This window comes from Filicampus tigris, chromosome 18 (assembly GCF_054856515.1).
Source record: "Filicampus tigris isolate MCC_2025a chromosome 18, RoL_Ftig_1.0, whole genome shotgun sequence".
In the NCBI taxonomy this organism is placed as follows: domain Eukaryota; kingdom Metazoa; phylum Chordata; class Actinopteri; order Syngnathiformes; family Syngnathidae; genus Filicampus; species Filicampus tigris.
In genome coordinates this window covers 495,098-517,010 of record NC_141234.1, presented here as the reverse complement: position 1 = coordinate 517,010, position 21,913 = coordinate 495,098, and the positions used below count along the sequence as shown (strand labels likewise).

The 21,913-nt window shown below is 42.5% G+C and overlaps 2 protein-coding genes across 2 annotated transcripts in view; one reads left to right on the top strand and one right to left on the bottom strand.

Moving 5' to 3' along the window:
• The window catches only part of dtnbp1b (dystrobrevin binding protein 1b), a 55,281-nt gene that overhangs the window by 9,324 nt on the left and 24,044 nt on the right, over positions 1–21,913 (top strand). The window lies entirely within an intron of this gene.
• Positions 4,480–21,520, bottom strand: mylipa (myosin regulatory light chain interacting protein a). Its single transcript, XM_086014611.1, has 7 exons — positions 21,244–21,520; positions 19,052–19,242; positions 9,394–9,579; positions 8,993–9,190; positions 8,681–8,845; positions 8,065–8,491; positions 4,480–5,679 (listed from the first exon to the last, which is right to left on the bottom strand). The coding sequence occupies exons 1-7, from the start codon at positions 21,328–21,330 to the stop codon at positions 5,467–5,469; spliced, it is 1,467 nt and encodes a 488-aa protein (XP_085870737.1). The 5' UTR covers positions 21,331–21,520; the 3' UTR covers positions 4,480–5,466.

The following is a 21,913-nucleotide window of genomic DNA, read 5'->3' as shown; positions in this document are numbered from 1 at the left end:
CCACTTGAGGTCATCAGAGTGGCTCGGGTCAGTGTAGCGCCAGGTCCGAGTGGAGTGCGTACAAAGTGTATAGGAGCTGCCCGAGACTGCTGCAAAGACTTTGGAGGCTTATCAGAGTGGTTTGACGGCGGAGTAAAGTGGTGGAGCAATGTTGCAATGCAGAGGGGGTCTGGGTACCAATTGACATCACGCAGAGCCGTACTCCCTTCTCAGCGTGGAAGGCAAAGCCTTTTTCAAGGTCCTGGCCAACCGGCTCACACCGTACCTCCTGAGGAATTCGTACATTGACACTGCTGTACAGAAGGGTGGGGTTCCAGGCATGCCAGACTGTATTGAACACACTGGAGTGATTACTCAGCTGAAAAGGAGACCATTCAATTTTGTGGTTGGACCTCACCAATGCCTACGGATCCATTCAACATAAGCTGGTGACAAAAACCTTTATGGCATACCATGTCCCTGAGATCCATCGGCTTATTGAGGACTATTATGGCAATTTCAGGTTAAGATTTACATCTGGGAGCATTACATCTGGATGGCATTGGCTGGAAAAAGGTATCATCACTAGTTGTACAATATCAGTGGTGCTGTTTGTTCTGGAAATGAACATGATTGTCAAGGCAGCCGAGGTGGAATGTCGAGGCCCTCTGTCTTGGGCTGGCATGCGCCTACCCCCGATTAGGGCTTTTGTGAATGAGCTGACGGTTCCATCTTCATCAGTGACAGGTTGTCGCTGGCTCCGCCATGGTCTGGAGAGGCTCATTCCATGGGCGAGAATGTCCTTCAATCCGGCCATTTCTAGAACCCTCGTCCTGAACAAGGGGAAGGTGGAGAACAAGTACTGCTTCCATGTAGATGGAGTTCTCTTCCATCAGTTTCCGAGAAGCTGGTGAAGAGCCTGCGGAAGACCTTTGATGGTACATTGAAAGATACCGCATCAATTCGGTCAACCCAGGAGGGGTTAAAGACCTGGTTGTCAGCAGTGGACAAGTCGGCACTCCCAGTTAAGTTCAAGGCATGGATTTATCAGCGCAGAAATCTGCCAAGAATCCTATGGCCACTGCTGATATATGAGAGTCCAATGTCCATGGTTGCGGGCTTTGAGCGAAACATTAGCCATTTCTTGCGCAGATGGCTAGGCCTACCAAGAACCCTCAGTAGCATTGTCTTGTATGGTCATGCCAACAAGCTCCAGCTTCCATTTAGTGGCCTGAAAGAGGAGTTCAAAGTCACCAGAGCCAGGGAAGTTCTGCTCTACAGGGATTGATTCAGCAACAAGGCAGTATCTTCGGCAAGTATTAGAGTGAGGACAGGTTGGAAGTGGCGAGCCTGGGAGGCAGTCGAGCAAGCGGAAGCGAGGCTGAAGCAAAGTGTCTTGGTGGGCACAGTTCTCCTATTTGTCTATAAATCATTAAATGGCCTAGCCCCGGCGTACCTCACTGAGCTCCTCCATTTCTACGCACCTTCCCGCAGCCTCGGGTCTGCGGACCAGGCGCTGCTCGGGGTGTCGAGGACCAAGTGGAGCCTAAGAGGGGATCGAGCGTTTTCGGCCGCTGGTCCTTCCCTTTGGAATGACCTCCCATTTAATGTTAGGCAAGCTCCCTCTCTGTCCATTTTTAAAACCCGGTTGAAGACACATTTCTACTCTCTGGCTTTTGATCAGACCTGAAACTTTTGGCTCTTTTCCGGTGTCTATTGTATATAGTGTTTTATATTAATTTATTAGGATTAGGATTAGGGAGGCTCACGAGCGGTAGAAGGCAAAATACTCCGAGATTGTTGAGTCCTGTTGAGAGAATGGGTGTGAGGGTCCACTATTATCCCATAGAGGTGGGTTGTAGAGGATTCCCTATGCAGTCCCTGCATCGAGCTTTCAGGCTCCTTGCTATCAGTGGTCTATAGGAGAGGAAAGTCACCAAGGACATCAGTGAGGCTGTTGAGAAGGCTTCCAAGTGGTTGTGGATCAAGAGAGGGGTTCCATGGTCTCATCAACCTGGGTGGCCCAGGCGAGGGTGTCTGAAGATCAAATATTCTAAACACCTAATGACCCTAGGTTCATCAATGAGGATGTGACCAAGCTGCACCATTCATGTGGATGGTGTTTCTTTAAAGTGAAAAACTTTCAGGGCGAATAGAAGTGTAACTCCAAAAGCCACCAGCAAGTGGCAGCATACTTCCAGTAGACAGAAGCCCAAAGGCCTCCGCTCAAGTGTTGTCAAAACAAAATCTGTGAACCATGTAAGTACTTGTATTATGCTCCAATTTCTAGCAGACAAGGTGTAATGTATTCTTGTGGCGTTTGATGACCCCTCTTACTGTACTTTCTTGTTGATAAGAAAAGGCAGACTGTGGAATTTGTTACTCCTCCTCATGCGCTGGGGTTTCCCACAGAAAGCGACCTGGATTAACGTTTGTCCTCAAATTGCGTGTTTTGCATTGTTCCTCGTGAGTTTACGTGTCGAATGTTGACTGTTCTTGCGTGATTACAAATTGCAGATACAAGAAATAAAACATTCCAAATCAACTCAAGTCCACATGTGAGCAGCAATTGTCAGCCGCGCCTGTTTGCACTCCTGGCGTGACTTTAAACCAAAAATTAAAAATTCTCGTTGCTTTTGTCAACTGGCGTTGAATTTGAAGAGGAGGCAACATCCGTTGCTTCTTTAGGTTTAATATCAATTTGAAGTGACATCAATATAAATGTGTTATAAGACTGCTTGTGGGTCAAGGTGATTACCTTATTTTGGGTCAAGTGAATTTGTCGAATGTTGAAATGTGGAACACAGTCGTCTTATTACCAGAGCGCGTTTCCTTTTGATTGCAAAAGATCTTTTTTTTTGTTCTTTGTGTGTGAACTACAACAACAAATTACTTTTAAAAGGCAAAGCATAAAGAATATATATATCAAAACGTGGGACTACATATACTGTATATGCATATATGCGTTCCTAGATTAAAGTTAAAATTAAACATATATGTATTTATTTTCAGATTTCAATTTTTAAAAAACAAATGTTACATAATACTTACTTTATAACTCATTCACTGCTAGACATTTTCAGACCCTCTTTTGTCGTAACGTTTGAAAAAAAAATGGAAAAAGACATTTAAATTCCTGGGATTGAATGGCTGAACTGTGAAAAGACAAATATGTCAATGACAGTGAATGAGTTAAGAATAAATATTGAAATAATTTGTATAAAATTAATGCATGAACATTAAATGAAAAAGGTATTTGTTCTGTTATTTTCTTTAGTGAGCAAATTTGCATGCCCTTTTCATGACTTGTACACCATACATGTGTTTTATCGTATCTGAAAGAGGAAACGATAGTCGACTCATTCAATAGCGCCACCAAAAGGACATGAAGTGTGTTATGTAATCAGCACTAGCAACCTGAACTTCACCTTATCAGCGGTACTGTACACACTCACGCTGGATGGACCATGCGCCACTGCTCACTGGACTTTAGCTTTATGTGACAGTGACGTAGAGCACATTACTTTCTAGAAAACGTCTCACTTCAAATATAAAATATGTAGGTCAAGTCCCAGCAGTTATGCATGGGATAAAAACCTGTGACTTTCACATCCTCTCTTCCTGTCAATATTTGGTATAAAAAAAACGCCAAGGAAATATCCTTGGATGATTAACAGCTAACTAGTGTAAACCAGAAAGGCATGGAAACGTGTCATGGATTCCAAAACATATTCATCTTGACTGAAGAGCTAACTTTTAACCTATTTTAATGGCCCTTTTGCATCTTAAAATAAACTTGTTTTTATCTTGTGAATCGAATGTAACTGAACAGGATGAAGAGGAAGGAGTGTCACGATAACCACAAAACAGGAAACTTATCGCAATATAGGACAGCGTCTGAAAAAAAATTAACTGATCATGAAAAAAATACTAAATATCAACAAACCTTTTCCTTTTGGAAAAAAAAGTGAAAGAAGGGGTAACCATGGTTTTCAGGAGGCCATGAGCTCCATTGTCAAAGTAGCCCACATCCGCCCCAACACCTTTCGCTCCAAGTGTTTGTTTTTTTTACTTCATTTAACTGCACATATTGTTTTCCATTAAAGAGTTAGTCAGGTAAGCTATGAACGTTCGTTTCCTTTTGATTGCATCTCTTTCCAATTTTTTTATTAAGTGTTTCACTTCTTTAGGGCGGTTTTAAATTGGTAAGGGTCCCCTTACCCATTGAAAAGATTGGAGAAAAAAAAAAGTAGCCTGCAGGGGGCCCATACCACCTTCCGAAGGGGAGTTTGTTTACTCGACACGTAGTAACCTTCCTTTTCAAAACCCGTTGATCGGCTTTGAAATATTTAGTCTGCTTTCCTCGTGATACCAAATGCCGTCATTGTTTTGCTTCCTGCATGCAGCGGTGGTTTTAAGAAGCTAATGGGCTAAATTGAGGAAGTAAATACACTAAAAATGCTTTCATTTAATTACACACTCAATCAATGCAAATGCCAGTTTGTATTCATTAAAAAAACAAAACTTTATTAATACTTTGTCAAAAGCATCATATCTTACAGAGCGCAGAGTGCTTCATAAAATAGAAACAAATCGCTACTTGTGAAAAATTAAAAATGTTTTCTTCTTCTTAGTAGAGAGAGAAAAAAAATGCATTTTGGCGGTGCTGCTACATTAAGGCCAAAAGTCTGAACTAAAACAACAGTGTGGATGCAGCTTCCTTGGTAAAGTGACAATGTTCAATTTAAATAGTTGACATTCAAATAAAAAAAGAAAACAATACGCAGGCATGTATTGCACACATTTGTACCCTTTCAAAAACTCTCAAACCTTTCTATAGCACGAGAGGAGGCTTTTAAAGCAAGGGGCGGGCACCATTTTGATTCAAGGCAGATATTTTACGATTATGCGGGTTACGCAAATTTTTATCATCGTGTGTGTGTGAAACACAGTAGCAAAGTTAGATTTTGAAACAACCCGATGCTAAATTGTGAAGAATTCCAGTTTCTCACGTATAGCCCACGCATCTCAGGCTGCCCACCCTGGTTTATTTATTTATTTTAAACTACAGGTAGTATTGTTTGTGCTGTCCTTTGGCATGGAGTTAACGTAAATGGTGTGGTCAAAGTCTTCTGCTAAAAGAAACGGAGTGTCTGTGTGCGCAAGCTACTTTAGCCTCCTCATTGGCATGGAAACTTGAACTAAATATAAAAACAAACACTGTTAAATAAAAGTTGAGTTAGTTTAAAATGCTGGAAAAGCTTTAGAAAGTAAAACAATTGAAATCAAGATAAAAGGATGAAGAGAGGGCATGGGGATGTGTGACGTATCAGCTCAACTGATCATTGAAAATCATAAAGTGGACTAAAACCAATTGGCAGAACACACACAAACACACATGTATGAGCACATAAGTGGGGGGAGTGGTTTGTCCTTCAAGAGTCCAGGAAACGCAGCACGGACCAAAAAAAGCATCCGAGGCATCCCTCACGTGTGCGTGAAGATTTTGTTGTAGTCGTCCCTGTCGCAGTCGTGAGGGGAGGCTAGGTCGCGGCAGAGGGACACGGGAAGGTCACCGTCGCTGCCGCCCACCACGCGGTTGGCTCGCTGGCTGGCCATGGCCAGGTTGAGCAGGCTGGTGCAGGTGGGCAGGTAGACGTGCTGCACGTGCTCCACCTCCGAACGACACACCGGACACAACTGCTCGGAAAAAGGAAAGACACAGTCAGGGATTTCCATGCATAACTCACGGTTGCACGTAAACCATAGTGTGTATGTCCAAATATGGTCAGTTTTTTTGGGGGGGACAAATTAATATTATTCAGTTGTCCTCACATTATTTTTACACATCAATTTAACATGCTGAAAGTGTCAAATTTCTGCCTTTTACGCACTTTGCGGCAGCTGTGTAACATTGTCGCCTCAAGGTTGAAAGTGTAGATTTTTTTTTTTTATAATAACAATAATATTAAACAATAAATGGTTAAGTTAGACACACAAGTGACTAGGGGTGTAACGGTACACGTGGGTGTATTAATATGTTTCGGTATGGCATGTTCGATTCGGTCCACTTGCGTTCGGCTCGGTCCATTTATTAGCAGCGTGAGTTACAGCGCTACTGACTTGGATGCGAGAGAGGAGGGTAGCGGCACAAAAGAGAGAGCCAGAGCTCGAAGGTCCCCCCCGTACACTGCGGTCTCCTGTTTGGGAACATTCTGGCTTTCCTGTTCCCCATCGCTGATGGGGAAAGGTGCGTGGATAAGTCCGAAAGTTGTGTGCCGACATTGCTACATGAGATTGGCGGCTATGTTGCAGATAGCACATCTAACATGCACGGCATCATCCGACTGTGAATGTTTCTTAGACGAGGGAGCAAAAACGTCAAACTTAAATAGCGAGATTCATCATATTGTAGCGTCTTCGAGGAACACGCCGTCAGACGTGCTTTAATTATCACGTTTTTATTAATCCAAGTACAACTGCTCGCGCTCTTCTTTCGCCGCTGCTCCACTCGCTTGCCGTATGATGCATTCATGAACCTCGGAAACATCACAACTCGGCAACTCACAAATCTGACCACAACACAGATAGCCCAATTCGTTACAATATGCTGGTCAACATTCAAAGACTTCATTGCCTAAAAAGTGTATACAATTTCATAAAGACTTTTTAAAGTTATTGTATTTTTTCATTATATAAAAAGAGTTTTAATATATCCATCCATTATCGATACCGCTTCCTCACCCGGGTTGCGCCAGAGCTCATCTCAGCTGTCTTCGGGCAGTAGGCGGGGGACACCCTGAATTGGTTGCCAACCAATCGCAGGGCACAAAAAGACAAACATCCGCACTCACACTCACACCTAGGGGCAATTTAGAGAGTCCAATCAAAGTTTTAATATAGTTTGCAATGATTGTAACTGTTATTGTATGTATTTTTTTTCATCACAGAAAGTGTATATATGTACTGTAATGACAACTTGTCTTGAACACTTAGATGTGTCATAGTCATAGGCTGTTACTGCTGAGTGTTTAAAGATTTCAGTGTCTTAATAATTTACAAAATTAAGAGGTCTTTATTGCTAGTGTATTTTTTATTCTGGTGTAATTCCTTAGAATATCACCCGAATGGTTCGCTTTTATTTATCTTTTCCCAAAAATGTACCATTTACTTGTCATCTTTTCAAAATAAACATAAAAAAAAAAAAGAAATTCTATTCTTTTTGTAACGAAAATATACCGCACCGAATTAAAAAAAAAAAAACGAACCAAACCGAAATGTGATTTAGTGTACCGTTACACCCCTACAAATGACCCTATTTGTTAAAAACTAATAGCTTAAATGCTTTGGTGCAGAAGGAACTGCTCAGCCACGAGATAATTATGCATGCAGATTCTTAGTCAGCTTATTGTTTTGAGAGGACCTCAAAATGTTCTGATAATGGTTGTTGTCACCAGCAGTCAATCAGAACCCTAGACAAAACTGCATCAATGTTTATTTTATATGCATCTTGACTGATTTTGCATTTTGATCAGTATTCAATATTGTACAATGTTTATAATAACATTAAAAGCAGTAAAAACAACAAATGAACACTAGAAACCACAGATTTCAGTGACAATGGTAGACAAGTAGCTAGGTTCCACCAAAAAAAATAAATAAATAAAATAGGGTGCAGTAGTAGGTGAATCGTGATTTTGCATGTGGATGTTTTTATGTTATTATGCAACGAAAACAGTTTCAAGTCAGTCCTGTCTTAACTATATTAAAAATGAGACTTTCTTTAACCAATTAGATTTGAAATTTGTCTTGACAAGGCCAACCGATGACTTCAGTATGTTGCTGTTCTCTGGTTGGTTGCTCAGAGCAAGCCAAGTTCAAGGAGCAAAACATGTTTGTAGAAATCTGCACGCATTACATTTTATAACCAGGATCTCCAGGGAGTATGACACATTTTATTTGACATTTTTGTATTGTTTTAGTGGTTTCTATGATTGCACCGCCATAGCAGTGAGTTAAGTCAGGTAAATCTCCATTATATTTGCTGGCCCTCAAAAATGTCAATGGCGGAGACCCAAGCCTCACCTGCAGCTGGTTGGCGCACGTCTGGCAGCACACCAGGTGCCCGCAGGGGCAGAAGGCGGCATTGATCTGTTCCTCGCAGCACAGCATGCACAACAGTGCGTCCTGCAGTTTGTGCAGCCTCTCCTGCAGCGCCCTACTCTGGTGGCAGCTGCCGCAGTCTGAGCCATCGTCGTCGTCTGAACCATCCTGGCGACCAGGCGAGCGCGAGGGTGGCGAGCGTTCACCCCCAGAACGGCACATCAAATCCACCATGCCGGCGTTGTAGAGGGAGCGGCGTGCGTGGTCGTAGACTTCCTTGGAGGTGCGGCGGATGTCGAAGACGTACTTCTTGCCCAAGTTGATGTTCTCATTGAGGAAGAGCGATGCCAGGTGGCCTTTGAAGTCGCGGCTGTACTGCATCATCACTGCGTTGGTCACCGTGTCACACCTTTAACGGATGGAAAAACAGCATGAATTTAAAATTCACTTTTTAATAGCTTGTGCAAGTTTTGGGAGTTATGAGCTTCCTCATTGCATTAGATGTCTTGATAGTTGCTTAAAAAAAAAAATAAGACTGAAAAATTTGCTGCGGATAGCTTTATCATCACGGGAGGAGCTAAATTGTCTGTCTGCTTACCGGTAGAAGGCATGTGTCTCTGTGATGGCTCGGTACAGGCCACTGGCGGCGCGATTGCTGATCAGCTTGAACATGAGCACCACGCTGTCATTGTTGTCCTTGGTGACAGTCAGGTACACAGTCTTGCCCGATTGAGTGGCAATCTGAATGATGGGGTAGCTAACTCTGCGCAAAGGAAGAGATATTTATGAATGATGTGTTGGGTGCAGGTGTCTCAAACTCAATCACACAAAGTAGCCAAAACTCGAAGCACACTTCAGGCCATGGGCTGAACAGGAAAATTTATTGAATAAGCCTGGGGGTGAGACGCACCGGTTGATGAGGCTAAAGTCCTCCTTACACACGGCGATGCCTTCGGGTCCAACGCCGATGGCCAGGCGCTGGCCGTTGGTGTCGCGGGCCCAGTGCCACTCCACGCCATAGTGCTCCAGCGAAGAGACCAGCTGTAGGGCTTGATACTCAACTGAGGACTGGCTAAAGCCCTCCAGGGCCTTATGTCTGGACACGATGCTGTGATGACAGTTCACCGGTTATTTAGGCAGACAAAAAAAAAAGTACCATCTCTATTGATCTTGGACATTAGTCAATTAATGGACTACTACATGACCCTCTTGGAACTGTCATCAAGTTGTGTAAGAAATTAAAAGTACAACACCACTACTAGTATTGATATCTGACACGACTTGTTCCATACATGGTATATTTCCCCTTACCTGTTGACAGTGGCGGGACACGGCTGCTCGCCGCATAGCTCCAAGTACCAGTACCGGGCAGTGTTTTGGTTGTAGTCGCCAAACTCAGCCTGGGCCAGCAGTGCGCTCAGTTCCTCGGCCTGCTCTGACCCCATGCGCAGATGGCCATTGTGGAGGTCCTCTTTCACATGCGTGAAGAAGATGTGTCTGGTGGAAAAACAGTACCTGGTTACCGCTACAAACTGTGATTCAGTATAATATAACGCCTTGTGTGTACAGGCTTTAGTCATTTTCAATGTGACTGGTGAGTCACTGGGATAACTGGAACAAAAGAGGCAGAACAGGTGGGCTCCTCAGAATCACAATGACTTTCTGTTTTCAATGCCTCAGCAAGATGCACAATCCCAAGTTCCTGTAAAAAGAGACAGCTGAGACAGGGCCATAAGTCTCACCTCAGTTGCCGACAACAATGTTTGGCCAGAGATTGGTACTTTTCGTCAGAAGACGGACAGTGCTTTATGGGGAAAATTTATCAGCCTACTCAGCTCGATAAAAACGAGGCGGCATTTCGAATGGAAGCTGTTTTTGTTTGGCTTGAACAATGTGATGAGAACACAGAGTTCTCGCCTGGCCAAAGAAAACAGCAACCACCAAAATATCTGTTGGCTACGGGAGGGGGCTGACCATTGTTTTGTCCACAAGATGTAAGGAATTCTTCAACAGCGGGAGACTAGAACACCCTGACTGATAATCCTGACATCATCACTCAGTCTCTGAACCGAAGTAACCTCAGCCAACAGTTCCTCCAGTAGTTGACCTGTGGCACAGTAACCTTAAGAAGATTGGTACTGTAAATCAGGTTGGGCAGGCCTACTAGTGACTCACGTCATTACACTTTTTTAGCTTCACATCTACCACGAAGCTGTATAGTCTAGCTGGGAATGATAGATTTATCTGACAAAATCAAGTCCTTTCAGACAGGACTCAGTGACCCATCAGCAGTCATTTCTGGAGTGCAGGCAATGAGTCTCCAGTGTAAAAGTCACACTGCGATAACGGCTGTTACAACCCTGATACTGGGTCAGAAGCCTGCCAATTCCCTGGTCAACTTCCAACTCCCCATGCCTCATTGGAACCATACACACAAGAACAGTGAGCTGGAGAAAGTGTCGAGGAGTCTTTTGATTAGGCTGTGGTACAGAATGGTTATGTTTTAAGACAACCCAGCAATTTCCCAGCTTTGGGGGTAGTGCCTTATGTGAAACTGATGCAAGACGTTACTTTTCATACAGTTGCCATCTAAAACTCTGAAAGGAGGTGTGAGGTTTAACACCAGATACTAGTTTATTCCCTTGCATAGACCATTAAGATTTGACTGTTAGATGCCGCAGTAGTATTTTGTCTTGCTGCATTCTATGTGAAAGGCACAAATGGATAAATCTTGGATGCAGCTGCGAGCCAGTATATGTTTTAGCTGTACAATACCGCTAGATTAGCCAACAAAACTGGAGTGGCGGCAATTTCTCGGCTTTGGAGATGGTATCGGAGACAGGATGGAAACTGCGAAAGGGAATAACTGAAAATCTAAACCGGGGTCTGATGTTTACCACCAGACATTCCCTTAATCGCTTGCATTTGTTATTGTCCACCAAGATCTGATTGCAGGAATATGTGTCTGCAGCCATGTGCATAAATGCCAGATGAGGCCATTTTTCCAAGCCAAGAGATACTCAAGTTCAGGCTTTAACGTGGTGAACTCAGCTATACTGTTCGACGTAAACATAGCTCAAGCCTCTTGACTGTCTCTTCCGAGGAGGTGGTCAGTGGGGGCACTACAGAAAGACAGTGACGCTCATCTGGTCTTCAGGGACCAACCTAGACGCTCAGGGGGGCGAATTGACTTCAGCTACAAGGGCCGCTACTGATAAAGCCAAACCAAAACAAGCTGGCGGCATAGCCCACCAGCCGTGGGTGTAACAAACAGTGCTTTGATATGGTGTCAAACATCCCGTTCTCAGCCCTCCAGCTACCCCCTTACACACACAACAAACACTGCTCCATTGTGTCAGGCGCAGCAGGAGTCATGTGACGCAGCACTGCTCGTTTTGCGACCTACCTGATGCAAACAAAAGACGAGAGAGAAGCAGGGTTCCAACCCAGGGTTACTATAGGGCAAGGCGGCGACCGGGGTTACTACAGTTCAGGCCGAGCGAGGTTAATATCAGTCACCGCGTCACTGAGCATAACTCCTTTTGAGACGACATTTTCTCGATAAACTCAAAAGCAAAATGCACTTACTTTGCTTCTGTTTATGGTTGTGTTTTGATTTCTCTCAACATCTGTTATACTTAACTTGTAATCTGTCTGTACTGAGTGCAGACCTCTGCCAAGGTCAAACTACCCACATTTGGATTCAGTTAAAAATTAATATAATGTAAATGTAACATGAGTAAACCACAGTAAGGAGAGTGCGCAGTTGTTGTGTGGTACCCGCCCATGTCTCAACAGGTGCTGGTGTTTGGCTCAGGACAAACATTATTTTGAAAAAGAATCAGCAAGGAAGCTGACAGCTCTTTCAGTCTGACTGCCGTGAGGTGGAATGCGGGGGAACGATGAACTCTCCCACAGGAGCGCCACAAAAATAAAACTGCTTCTCACGCTGTTAGTATAAATAAATAAAAACGATCCGTGCTACAAATATAATGAGTTGAGTGTGCTCAGCAAGTTTCCGGGTGATGGAGAGGAAGTCCTGTAGGGCACAGCTGGTGAAAGGCAGAAAATTTGCAGCCAAAAACCTCTTGCAGCACCCGGCAGTGGCTTCTAGCACAAGCGACCGACATCCGTTCGGGGAAAAACAACTGCGCGGCTAGGTTGTCTGGAAATGTATTTATGACAAATAATTAGGGATGTCCCAATATCGGCAGTATTGTGATATCGCGATATTAAAATTGCCACAGTATATTATTATATTACAGCAGCAAATCTCTTTAAAAGGTGCTTAGTTTATTAGTGCAGTTTAATTTGATACCACCTATGTTTAAGACCCATGCTAAATCCCCAAAATGAGCTCATGACTGGCCAAGCTTATTTCTTTGTGAATGCTGTTATGTACAAAAACAGAACATTGTCATGATTTATTTATTTTTTAACATTGTGAGCGTTTATACAGTATTGTGAGCTTTTTATTTATCGCCAACTTCCCCACAATACCGTGATAATTACCGTATCGTGAGGTTCATCTTGTGATATCGTATCGTGACATTTGGATAGTGTGACATCCCTACAAATAATGCATCTTGGGTTAACCTTCTATGCAAGTGATGTATAGTGTCAAACAGAACAAATAATTACTCAAACTTACAAGTTTTTCAAGTAGCGAACTGTCACTTGATTTATTTATTTTTTTTGTCTTATATTTGTGGTTAGAGAATTAAAAGGCTTCCGTATCATTGCTGTCCTGTGAAAAACATGTATCTCCAATTTTGGAAACTTTTTAAATTTTCATAATGTGATGTCTGTAAAGCAGAAACACCATTCATGGAAAAATAAGAAAAATGAAAAAAAAAAAAATGGAGTTAAGTGTTTTTCACGGGACAGCGACGATATGTTTAGCACACAAAACATGTTGGTACACACTCTTAAGGAGGGCGGACTAAACTTGGAGCAAAGTCAAAATAAGGTTCTATGGTGTGTTCCCGCCATCTCTAAAAAACCATTGTCCTACTTTGGGGTCTTCACTCAGAGTGGGATGGTGAGAACAAATCGTCCCCACACAAAGTGAAACCCAACACCGCTGCTTAGATGCTGCACTCACTCGCAGCCAATCACCCGCAAGAGTTTCCTTCCCAACAATGTGGTTTGTGCTAACGTTCCAAATGCCGGGGTTACTAGCAGTCAATGACCTCCTGAAAAGGCTCTCATCAATCTGCACTGACAAATGGACTTTCTCAACGTATAGCTCTTGCTGCTTTGTGCGCAGAAGACACCAAATGGCATTAAAACAAAGTTGCTGTTTGGCTGTTTTTTCATGGCCAGTCGTGGACCAAAAAAGTGGGCCATGCACTACCTAGAATAGCTGGCATATGGAAAACATCCTTGGAATTTCGCCTCACCAAATTGTCTATGGCACCTGCTTCTAATTCAGGATCATTTGGATAAATTCCGTCGTAGATGTTTGTCCAAGTACAAGCTCTGAATATTTGCACAAAACGGCCGACTTCCTGTTCAATTTAGGACATGGATCCTTGGGACTTCTTTGTACGTCCCGTGATTCGAATTTTGTGCTGATGCCCACTTACATTTTTTCATTTTGTACAGGATGTCTATGTTATCTTATATATTTTGTGGCTGAAATCGTTATTTTTGCCTACTTAAATTAAGCGAGCAAAGAATGTTTCAGCTGGATGATAGTTTAAAAAAAGAAAAAAAACCTCACTCAGGACCGCAAAGATTCCTCCGTAGTTAAACTTTAGCTCGAGGCTAATCAAAAAACTCTTACAAACACAGAAGGTTAACAGATTAAACACCTGTGATAAAAAAAACAAAAACAAAGTGGTGTGTGCCAATAGCCCATGCCCTGTCGTTGCACCCGACGCCAACTAAATCAAATAGAGGGGTGGGGAGTTGGGGGTGGGGGTTGGGCTAGCCTCCAGCGGGTGAAGTTTAACGACGCAAGGAGGTTTGTTGGACCACATCACAGAAAAGCCGATTAATGCAAATAAGATGCTTAACTACAAAAAAAACAACCTTTTTTGAGAGCCTCGCCATTGGAAGGTTTCCATGTCCTTACTTCACTTTTCACTTCTTCAAGAGGCTCTTTAAGCTTAAAGCCTATTTCATGCATTTAAGGAGCTGCACTTGTATATAAAAAAACGAGGGCTGCTGTTTTATGATAAATTGAAGTCAGGCTAATTAAGCAGCGCTAAAAACACTAATAAAGCCATGTGCTTTTTTTTCCCCAACTATATTTGCTTCAACTAATTTTCGCCATTAAAAAAATCAGCCTTGCTCATACTTGACATGTTTAGCAGGAAGTCATATACGAACTGACATCTACTTTTAACTAACTGTCAGTAAGGCGCTTTTAAACTGCAGATTGTCAAAGCAAAATCAAGAAGAAAATTATATCGATATTGATATGATATTTTCTATTGTGTGTAAATTAGGAGTGCTAATGCTAAAAAGGCAAGAATCTGTAACTGCTTCAAACAATTTTCTCTTCTTTCCAGGTAGTTACTGAGCCTCGCTCGTACGAACACAGTGGATGCTAACAGTGCTGATGCTTGCTACATGTTTTGCATGAAATCAATAGTGTTGGCTTTGAAATTTCAAGTACAGCAAATTTTTTGTATGAAATAAACTATTATTTTGTTAGTTGGGATTATCAGTTTTAAAAGTGATTCATTCCGTTAACTCCATCATTTAAAATGCTCTGAAACTGATGATAATATGGGGAACTCTGCTTTGCAAACAGCTGCCAGTTAATAAGGTCAAGAAAATGAAGATACTAACCAGTCCTAGTTGTGATACATTATGACCATTCGTGGGGATTAAGCATGGCCCACGTGCCATTTGCACTGCATACGTTATACACAACCTCAGCGGCAGGCTAGAGGCGACCTCTCAGCTCAACGTGGCAGGCAAGCGGCGACTTACATAAGCGTTTCTGAGCGCGCTCAGTGCAGCACATGTTATGTAAAGCAAACGCCCTATAAGAAGGCGGCGGGCATATTGACGGAGAACAAGCCTGGAACTCATCCTGCTTTGTTAGGGCTTTGTCACAAAATGCTGAGCTCAGTCGCCGCGCAAACATGTTTCATGCGTGTTACACACTTGACAATACCACATGAACAGACATGCACAGGCTTGGCTCTGATGTGTGTGTGTGTGTGTTAATGTTCCAAAAACACCAGTTGAACAGTACCTACGTGTGCATGCATGGATTATCCCAGCACCTTTGATGCATACCTTTCGCGTTACACATTCGTGTGTGTGTGAGTGTGATACGATGAGGCGTGCCTGCAGAGCGGCAACACTAGCTTACATTAAGTAGGTCAAGGGTGACAGCAGCTTGAAAATGAGACTCCCTGCACAAAGTCAACATATTTGAAAGGAAGAAGTGAAAGATGGGGGGGAACAAGAAAAAAAAAATCAGCGAGAGTTTCCACAAATAATTGGGAGTAGGTTCCAAAAGCAATATGCAGGTAGATGAGTTTGCAAATGCAGAGCCACGAATATGCTGGATTCAGTCTGTGGTTTTATTCTATTCAAGAAAGTGAAAACTAATTCAAATGCAAGTTATTTGAATTTTTTTTTTTTAAATGAAATAACACTTTTACAGGACAACCTGTTTATATTCTTTTTCAAATTGTATACAAGATATACAATAAAGGATTTGGGAAACACTGTCCTAAGCATCACTCAAGACCCTCAACTTAGCCTTGACAATCCGAATTCCTGACTCAGTGCTTGCGAGTGTCTGCATGCGGCTATAAATAGAAACAGGATTTGGACGTAGCACTTTCTACCGCACATGTTGTTTTCGTGATTAATCTGTTTGAAAAACTCTGATCAAAACAGAATTGTATGAAAATTGAAGCAAAATAATTCTCTTTGAAAATAATGCACATTGTTCAAGACATGGAAAAATGATCATTCAGCATCAAATATTATAACGATCAAATATTATTAGAATGGAGTATTTGACAAAATTAGATTTTGCCCTATAAATCACAATACCTGCATGTGAATTTGGGTGCAGATATTATTTCTGTCCATTTGGGTTTGCCAACCTCACATTCTCCACTGTAAAATCTGTGATTTTGAGTGAGTGTTAAATGAGCTAACCGATACGTTGTGTTTGGGATCAAAGGTGTCCTGTTGTGTTACGCCGGTTCAGTTTTGGAATTAACTCATTGCATGAAAACAATGGATTACATGATGAAAATGAGAAATGAAATGCTCACTCTGCGTCAAACTGAGTTTTAGTACGCTTTGTGTGGTGGATGCTCAATTATGGGAAATGAATGGTCCAGTCGTCAAACCTCCGACGCAAACCAAGTCATTGCAAACCGAATGGTGCTATAAGTGGGACATCCAAAATCGGAGGTTACACCATTCTGTGGTCTTGTTTCACGCGTCTGCTGTCAGAACAAGTGTTGACTCTGCCCTTTCAAGCAGCCCTGCGCCAGCCCTCATGACCATTTTTGGAAACCTTTTGAGGCAGAAAGTGAAAGGCAAAGAGGATGTGTACATACCCCAAGGGGGTTAGCATGTGAGGGACACTTGGCTTCCTGCACTGCGACCTGCGCTAGATTAGAGAGCGGTTATCAGCAGATGGCTGGTGGCGCACACCAAAGGGGGAGTCGGGGTGTTATGTGATGGGGATGGTTGGGTAGGGGATGTTTGTGGGGGGGGAAAAAAAAGTGCGATGAGGATTTGAAGTTGACACACGCAGACAGAAATACGTCTATAGGACACTTTATTAGAAGCTGGGCAAAGGACAGCCCGCCAAGCATTTACGTTAGCATAGTGAATTGGCCGTTTTTTTTTTCTTCTACAATTGATGAGTTAAAATGTATTTCTTCATTTGTGTATCTCATTACAAAGGATAAATTACTCAAATGTGCACAATTTTAATATCACTTTAAATAGATTTAATTTAAAACATTTTTGAAATGAAAAAGGTATCACTTTGAAAAAAAATATTTAAAATCCAATTTCTATATGAATGTTTTAAAAAAATGAAAACATTAAGTAAAAAGTTAATATTTTTTTCCTTTAATAAGTTAAAGAAAACATTTGACAAAAAAATAATAATGGAAAATAAAAAGGAAGGCATGCAGAAATATTGATTTATTTGGCAAATAAACGTTTGTTTGGTTCCTGACAAAGAAGCAGTCTTCTAAATTTGGGGTCTTTGTATTTGCCTGAGCAATAAATGTGCATCCAGTCGGAGCAACATCAATTCCCATGACAACAAAATGTGAGGCCAGAACATCCTGGCCTCTGCCTCGATGTTTTCCCGAGCGGCCGCTGCAAAAATGTGAAAGCGGCGTGTTCGCCCTTCACAAAGCGTCCCAGCACAACGTTGTGCCACTCGTTCCCAGCCTGAATGGGGGGCAGTGACAGAGGTCCCGGCAGGCTTGCAGAAAGTGGCATGCAGGGAGGCCAGGGAAAAAGCTACTGGCTCGCAACTCCTGCTGCACCACAACGACCTGTAGTAACCCCGGAAGAGCTTGGGGATGGGGTTACTAGAGGGCGTTAGGAAACTCGTTGAGTTACCTTGTGTATGAAATGCGCTTTAGAAATCAAGTGAAAGCATGAAGGAAAAAAAGCGCCACACAACTCGACTGTTCCTCTTCACTAAAATGATAATGACATAATACTATCTCCAAGTTTTGCTTTGGGGATTCTCCCTCCCGGAATTTGCTTTCATTATTCCGCAACCAATTAGCTTTTTAAAAGTCTTTCCAAGCATTAACTACCATATTTTCCGGACTATAAACCGCAACTTTTTCCCTAGATTTTGAGCCATGCGGCTTATAGTCCGGTGCGGCTATTCTGTGGATTTTTCCTCCACCGCTCGGGGCGCTCCAACCGGAATGACAGTACAATTCAATACAATACAATACATTTCCCATTAACTGGATGTGACTGCAGGTGGAGGAGTTCAACAGGCGAGGGCGCCATAGACTAGGTTATTGCATTAGGTGCTGTAATGCTTTGATTTTATGTTTTCCTAGAGGTCCCTGAAGTGCACATGAATGTGATTGGCTGATGTTACGCATGTTCTGTTGTTTCGACGTGAAATGTTATTGTTGATTTAGCACGTCGTGTGTTAGATTGGCTGACTTTATTAACATAAAACAAGACCGGTGCATATGTAGAATGTAGTAGAACAATAGATGGTGGAGTCTGGTGGACATTAGCTGACAAACTGGAGTTTTCAGTCGGCAGTGAAATGAGGATAAGTACTGTTTATTTTCTCTTGGTTCTCTTCTGTTTTAATCAGCAACGTTGCTGTTTTCAACATAGATAGGTGTGGCTTATTTAAGTTTTTTCCAAAAATAGAGTGGGTGCGGCTTATATAACAGCGCGGCTTATAGCCCGGAAAATACGGTATGTAAACTTCCACAAAATATATATAATATATTATTACAAAAGTTGTAGCTAGCATACTGTCCTAAATAACAGGCTAACACAAACACACAGGCCAACAAAAAATACGCACCAACACAACACAAAAGGTATCAAATCATTCAACTTGGGTTTTGCATTTACCCACAATGAACGTTATGGACAGCAGGCAGATTGTAACGGCAAAGTAGACTATACGGGCTATCAGCAGCTACACTGGGAGAGAAACCGAAAGAAACTTTCAATTTCACTTTTGATTGCCTATGAGATACATTCAAGGACCGCCAAAAACAAACTCAAACAAACAGAACATTTATGACAATTTCAGCAAATAACAGGATAAAAATCCACTAATATACGACTTTGCAAATGCCACAAATATGTGGGGGGTTCACTGACTTTTTTGATGCCGTCATTAGTCATTTGCGTGCTTTGCGCTTTCAATGATAGAAGCCACCAAGAAACCATCAAATTTTCCACTTCTGATCTTGATCGATTCTATCAATCGACAAGCCCTGCTTGTCTGAAACAATGTACATACCTGGTTTGTTCCTGCAGAATGAGATGAGGCTCGACGAAGAACTTAACCCGAAGCCGCAGTCGGCACGGTGTCACGTTGTCCACTTGCTGGCAGATGCGATTGCGCAGGTTCATCCACAGGTTCTCCCCTTTGCTGCCCGTCAACTGCAGCCCAAAGTAGTCCACCTCGATGATGCCCAACTTCCTGCAAACCTGGAGAAAGAAGAAACACCCCCCAAAAAAAGGGCGGACAAAATGGGATGAGAACTTGATAGAAGACGCACATAAGTAAATGCATTCAACTGTAGGTTTGCAATATAGGAAAATATCTAATTTGAATACACTTTTTAAAAAAAATTTGTGGTAAACATGTTTTTAATAGTACATAAATGTATTTATTGATTACTTGTAGAAATAGATTAAGAAAAATTTCTTCATCAATAATTATGGAGTACTAAGGGCCACATGCTGAAAATTGTGTTACTAGAATGATTAAAAAAGGCAAAATGGGGAACAGCTGCAAAAATACAAGAATTAACTTTCAACATTCTCACAAAAGCTGGTAAGGTCACAAGAAAGAGAAAATGTAATTTAAGAAAAAAAGTTGCACAAAACATCAGACGTGAACGGGCTACATTATGTCGCCGTCTCTGTGTGACCTATATCTTTGCTGTTGTAACGCTGAAAATTTCACCACTGTAGGATCAATAAAGGCCTTCTTATTTTACTTGTATTTTCTTAGTCATAATCTGATGAGATTGAAGAGATTTTTCTGTAATGTCTTTTGTTTTTTTTAATAAAAAGGTCAGAACCTAATAAAAAAAATCACATTTATTTTTAAGGAAAAGATGCAGTTTTCCAAAAATAAAGTCATACTATTACAATTGTAATCGTACATCGTAACTATATACAAAGAGGGCTGCCGGTCTGATGTGTTAAGGATTGTGTGGGTATTTTCTTGTTTATTCCCCATGATACAACTCATCATGTTAATATTTTTTGATACATGTACCATTTAAAACAAAACAAAAAAAAACAATTCCCCAGCCTCTCTCATTGCTTTCTTAAAGAAGAGTCAACCCAAACACATTTTTTTCCAGAATATGTTCTATGCAGGCCGACTAGTCTAACACGGCATTCTGATTAATATTGCGTTTGTGCAATATGAGGAATCCGCCCGTTTTTAGCTACCTCAGAGGGCGGCCATTTTGTCACTTGTGATGACATTGAAGTTGCTCAGGGCTCAGATCACGACCAATCATGGCTCAGCTTCAGAAAACAGGTGGGCCGTGATTGGTCGTTATCAGCTTCAGACAACCGGCGAGTCGTGATTGGTCGTTAGCTGAGCCCTGAGCAACTTCAATGTTATCTTCAGTCGACAGTGACAAAGTGACAAAATGGCCGCCCCTGAAATGGCAAAAAGTTGGTGCATTTTGCTGCTTAACTTATATTCCACAAACGCAATATTAAATCAGAATGCCGTATTTCAACTAGTGGGCCTGCATAGAACATATTTTGTAAAAAAAACATGTTTGGGTTGACTTCCGCTTTAAAACTTAATTCTAAAAATCAGACCTTGCAGTATAATCTTTTGCACCAAAATACTGCTATTTGACGTCTGTAACGTAATCATGCTTTGCTACTGACCAGTCAAGCACAACAACACAATTATTTTAACATGGGAGTTCATTGCTAGGATGTCTCTCCGACGTTAGCCCCGGAGACCACGCCCCCCCCCCCCCCCCCCAGCGGCAGCAGCAGCCGGTGGGCTCAAGATTACATAACATGATCAAACTCCTTCACGGCAATCATACAAAGAATTAAACCGAAGAAACTGAATTTCACGAAAAGTGCACTTTAAAAAGTGTGGAGCACAAAGTTGCGAGTTTGGATTCCGTTGGAGAGGCGGACAGCGAAGCGGAGGCAACGTAAAGCGCTCGGCGATGAGAATGAACTCGAGTAACCTTTGAGAAAAAGCCATTCACGTGGATGCGGCTTCACTTTTGTTGCGTTTGCCGCATCCGCAATTTGAGAGACTTCCGACTCTCGCGCGTTGTTTCTCGCTAGTCAGTCCAATTCACGTGCAACATTGAACGGCACACGGAATGAAGTTTATAATGATCAGTCGAGCCGAATCACACGTTTCGTGTGTTACGAGTCCAATTTGTTTTAAAAGGGATCCGATGGCGTCTTTTGTCCCGAGCCGAAGCTCACCTTGTTCAAGCAGTCTTCCCCGTTGGCCTTGGCGTCAACTTCCACTTCCATCACCACAGAGTCCGGGCGGGTAACGTGGCAAAGCATTTTGGTTTGGGTTGCGGCTCTTTGGTACACGCGCTACTCGAACAACAAGAAACAAAGAACTCAAACAATGCTCCAGCTTTCTCGAATCCCCGACATGGAGTCCCTCTCGTCACTTTCGTTCGCCTTTCTCTCCCCTCTCCTCACTGGTGCGTCCCTGTGGCGGAGCTGCACTCGCCGGCTGCGGACTATATCAACTGGAGCGCAGAGCACAAGCCCCGCCCCGCTTGCCGACCGACCAAGAGCGGATATGCTTTCATAATTGCTACTGGCATTTCGGCCAATCAGAAGTGTCGTTGCATCGGGCGCAGCGGCGAGGCGTTTACGGCGCCCTCGTCTGGCGGCTTCGCGACCATCAATTCACCTGCTCCTAATCAAGCAGACACTTCGGCCTGGAGAGCAGGAGGTGGAGGAGGTTTTAATGGCTTGTATGCCGCTTTACAATGTTTCTTTGAATTATATATGAAAATATAGTCCAGAAATAGTAACGGAAATGTAAAATAGATCGCCTCCATGTCCGCATGCTTGCTGTCGAACTCCAGGGAAATGACAAAATTAGGGTTGGGTATCGTTTGAATTTGGGCGA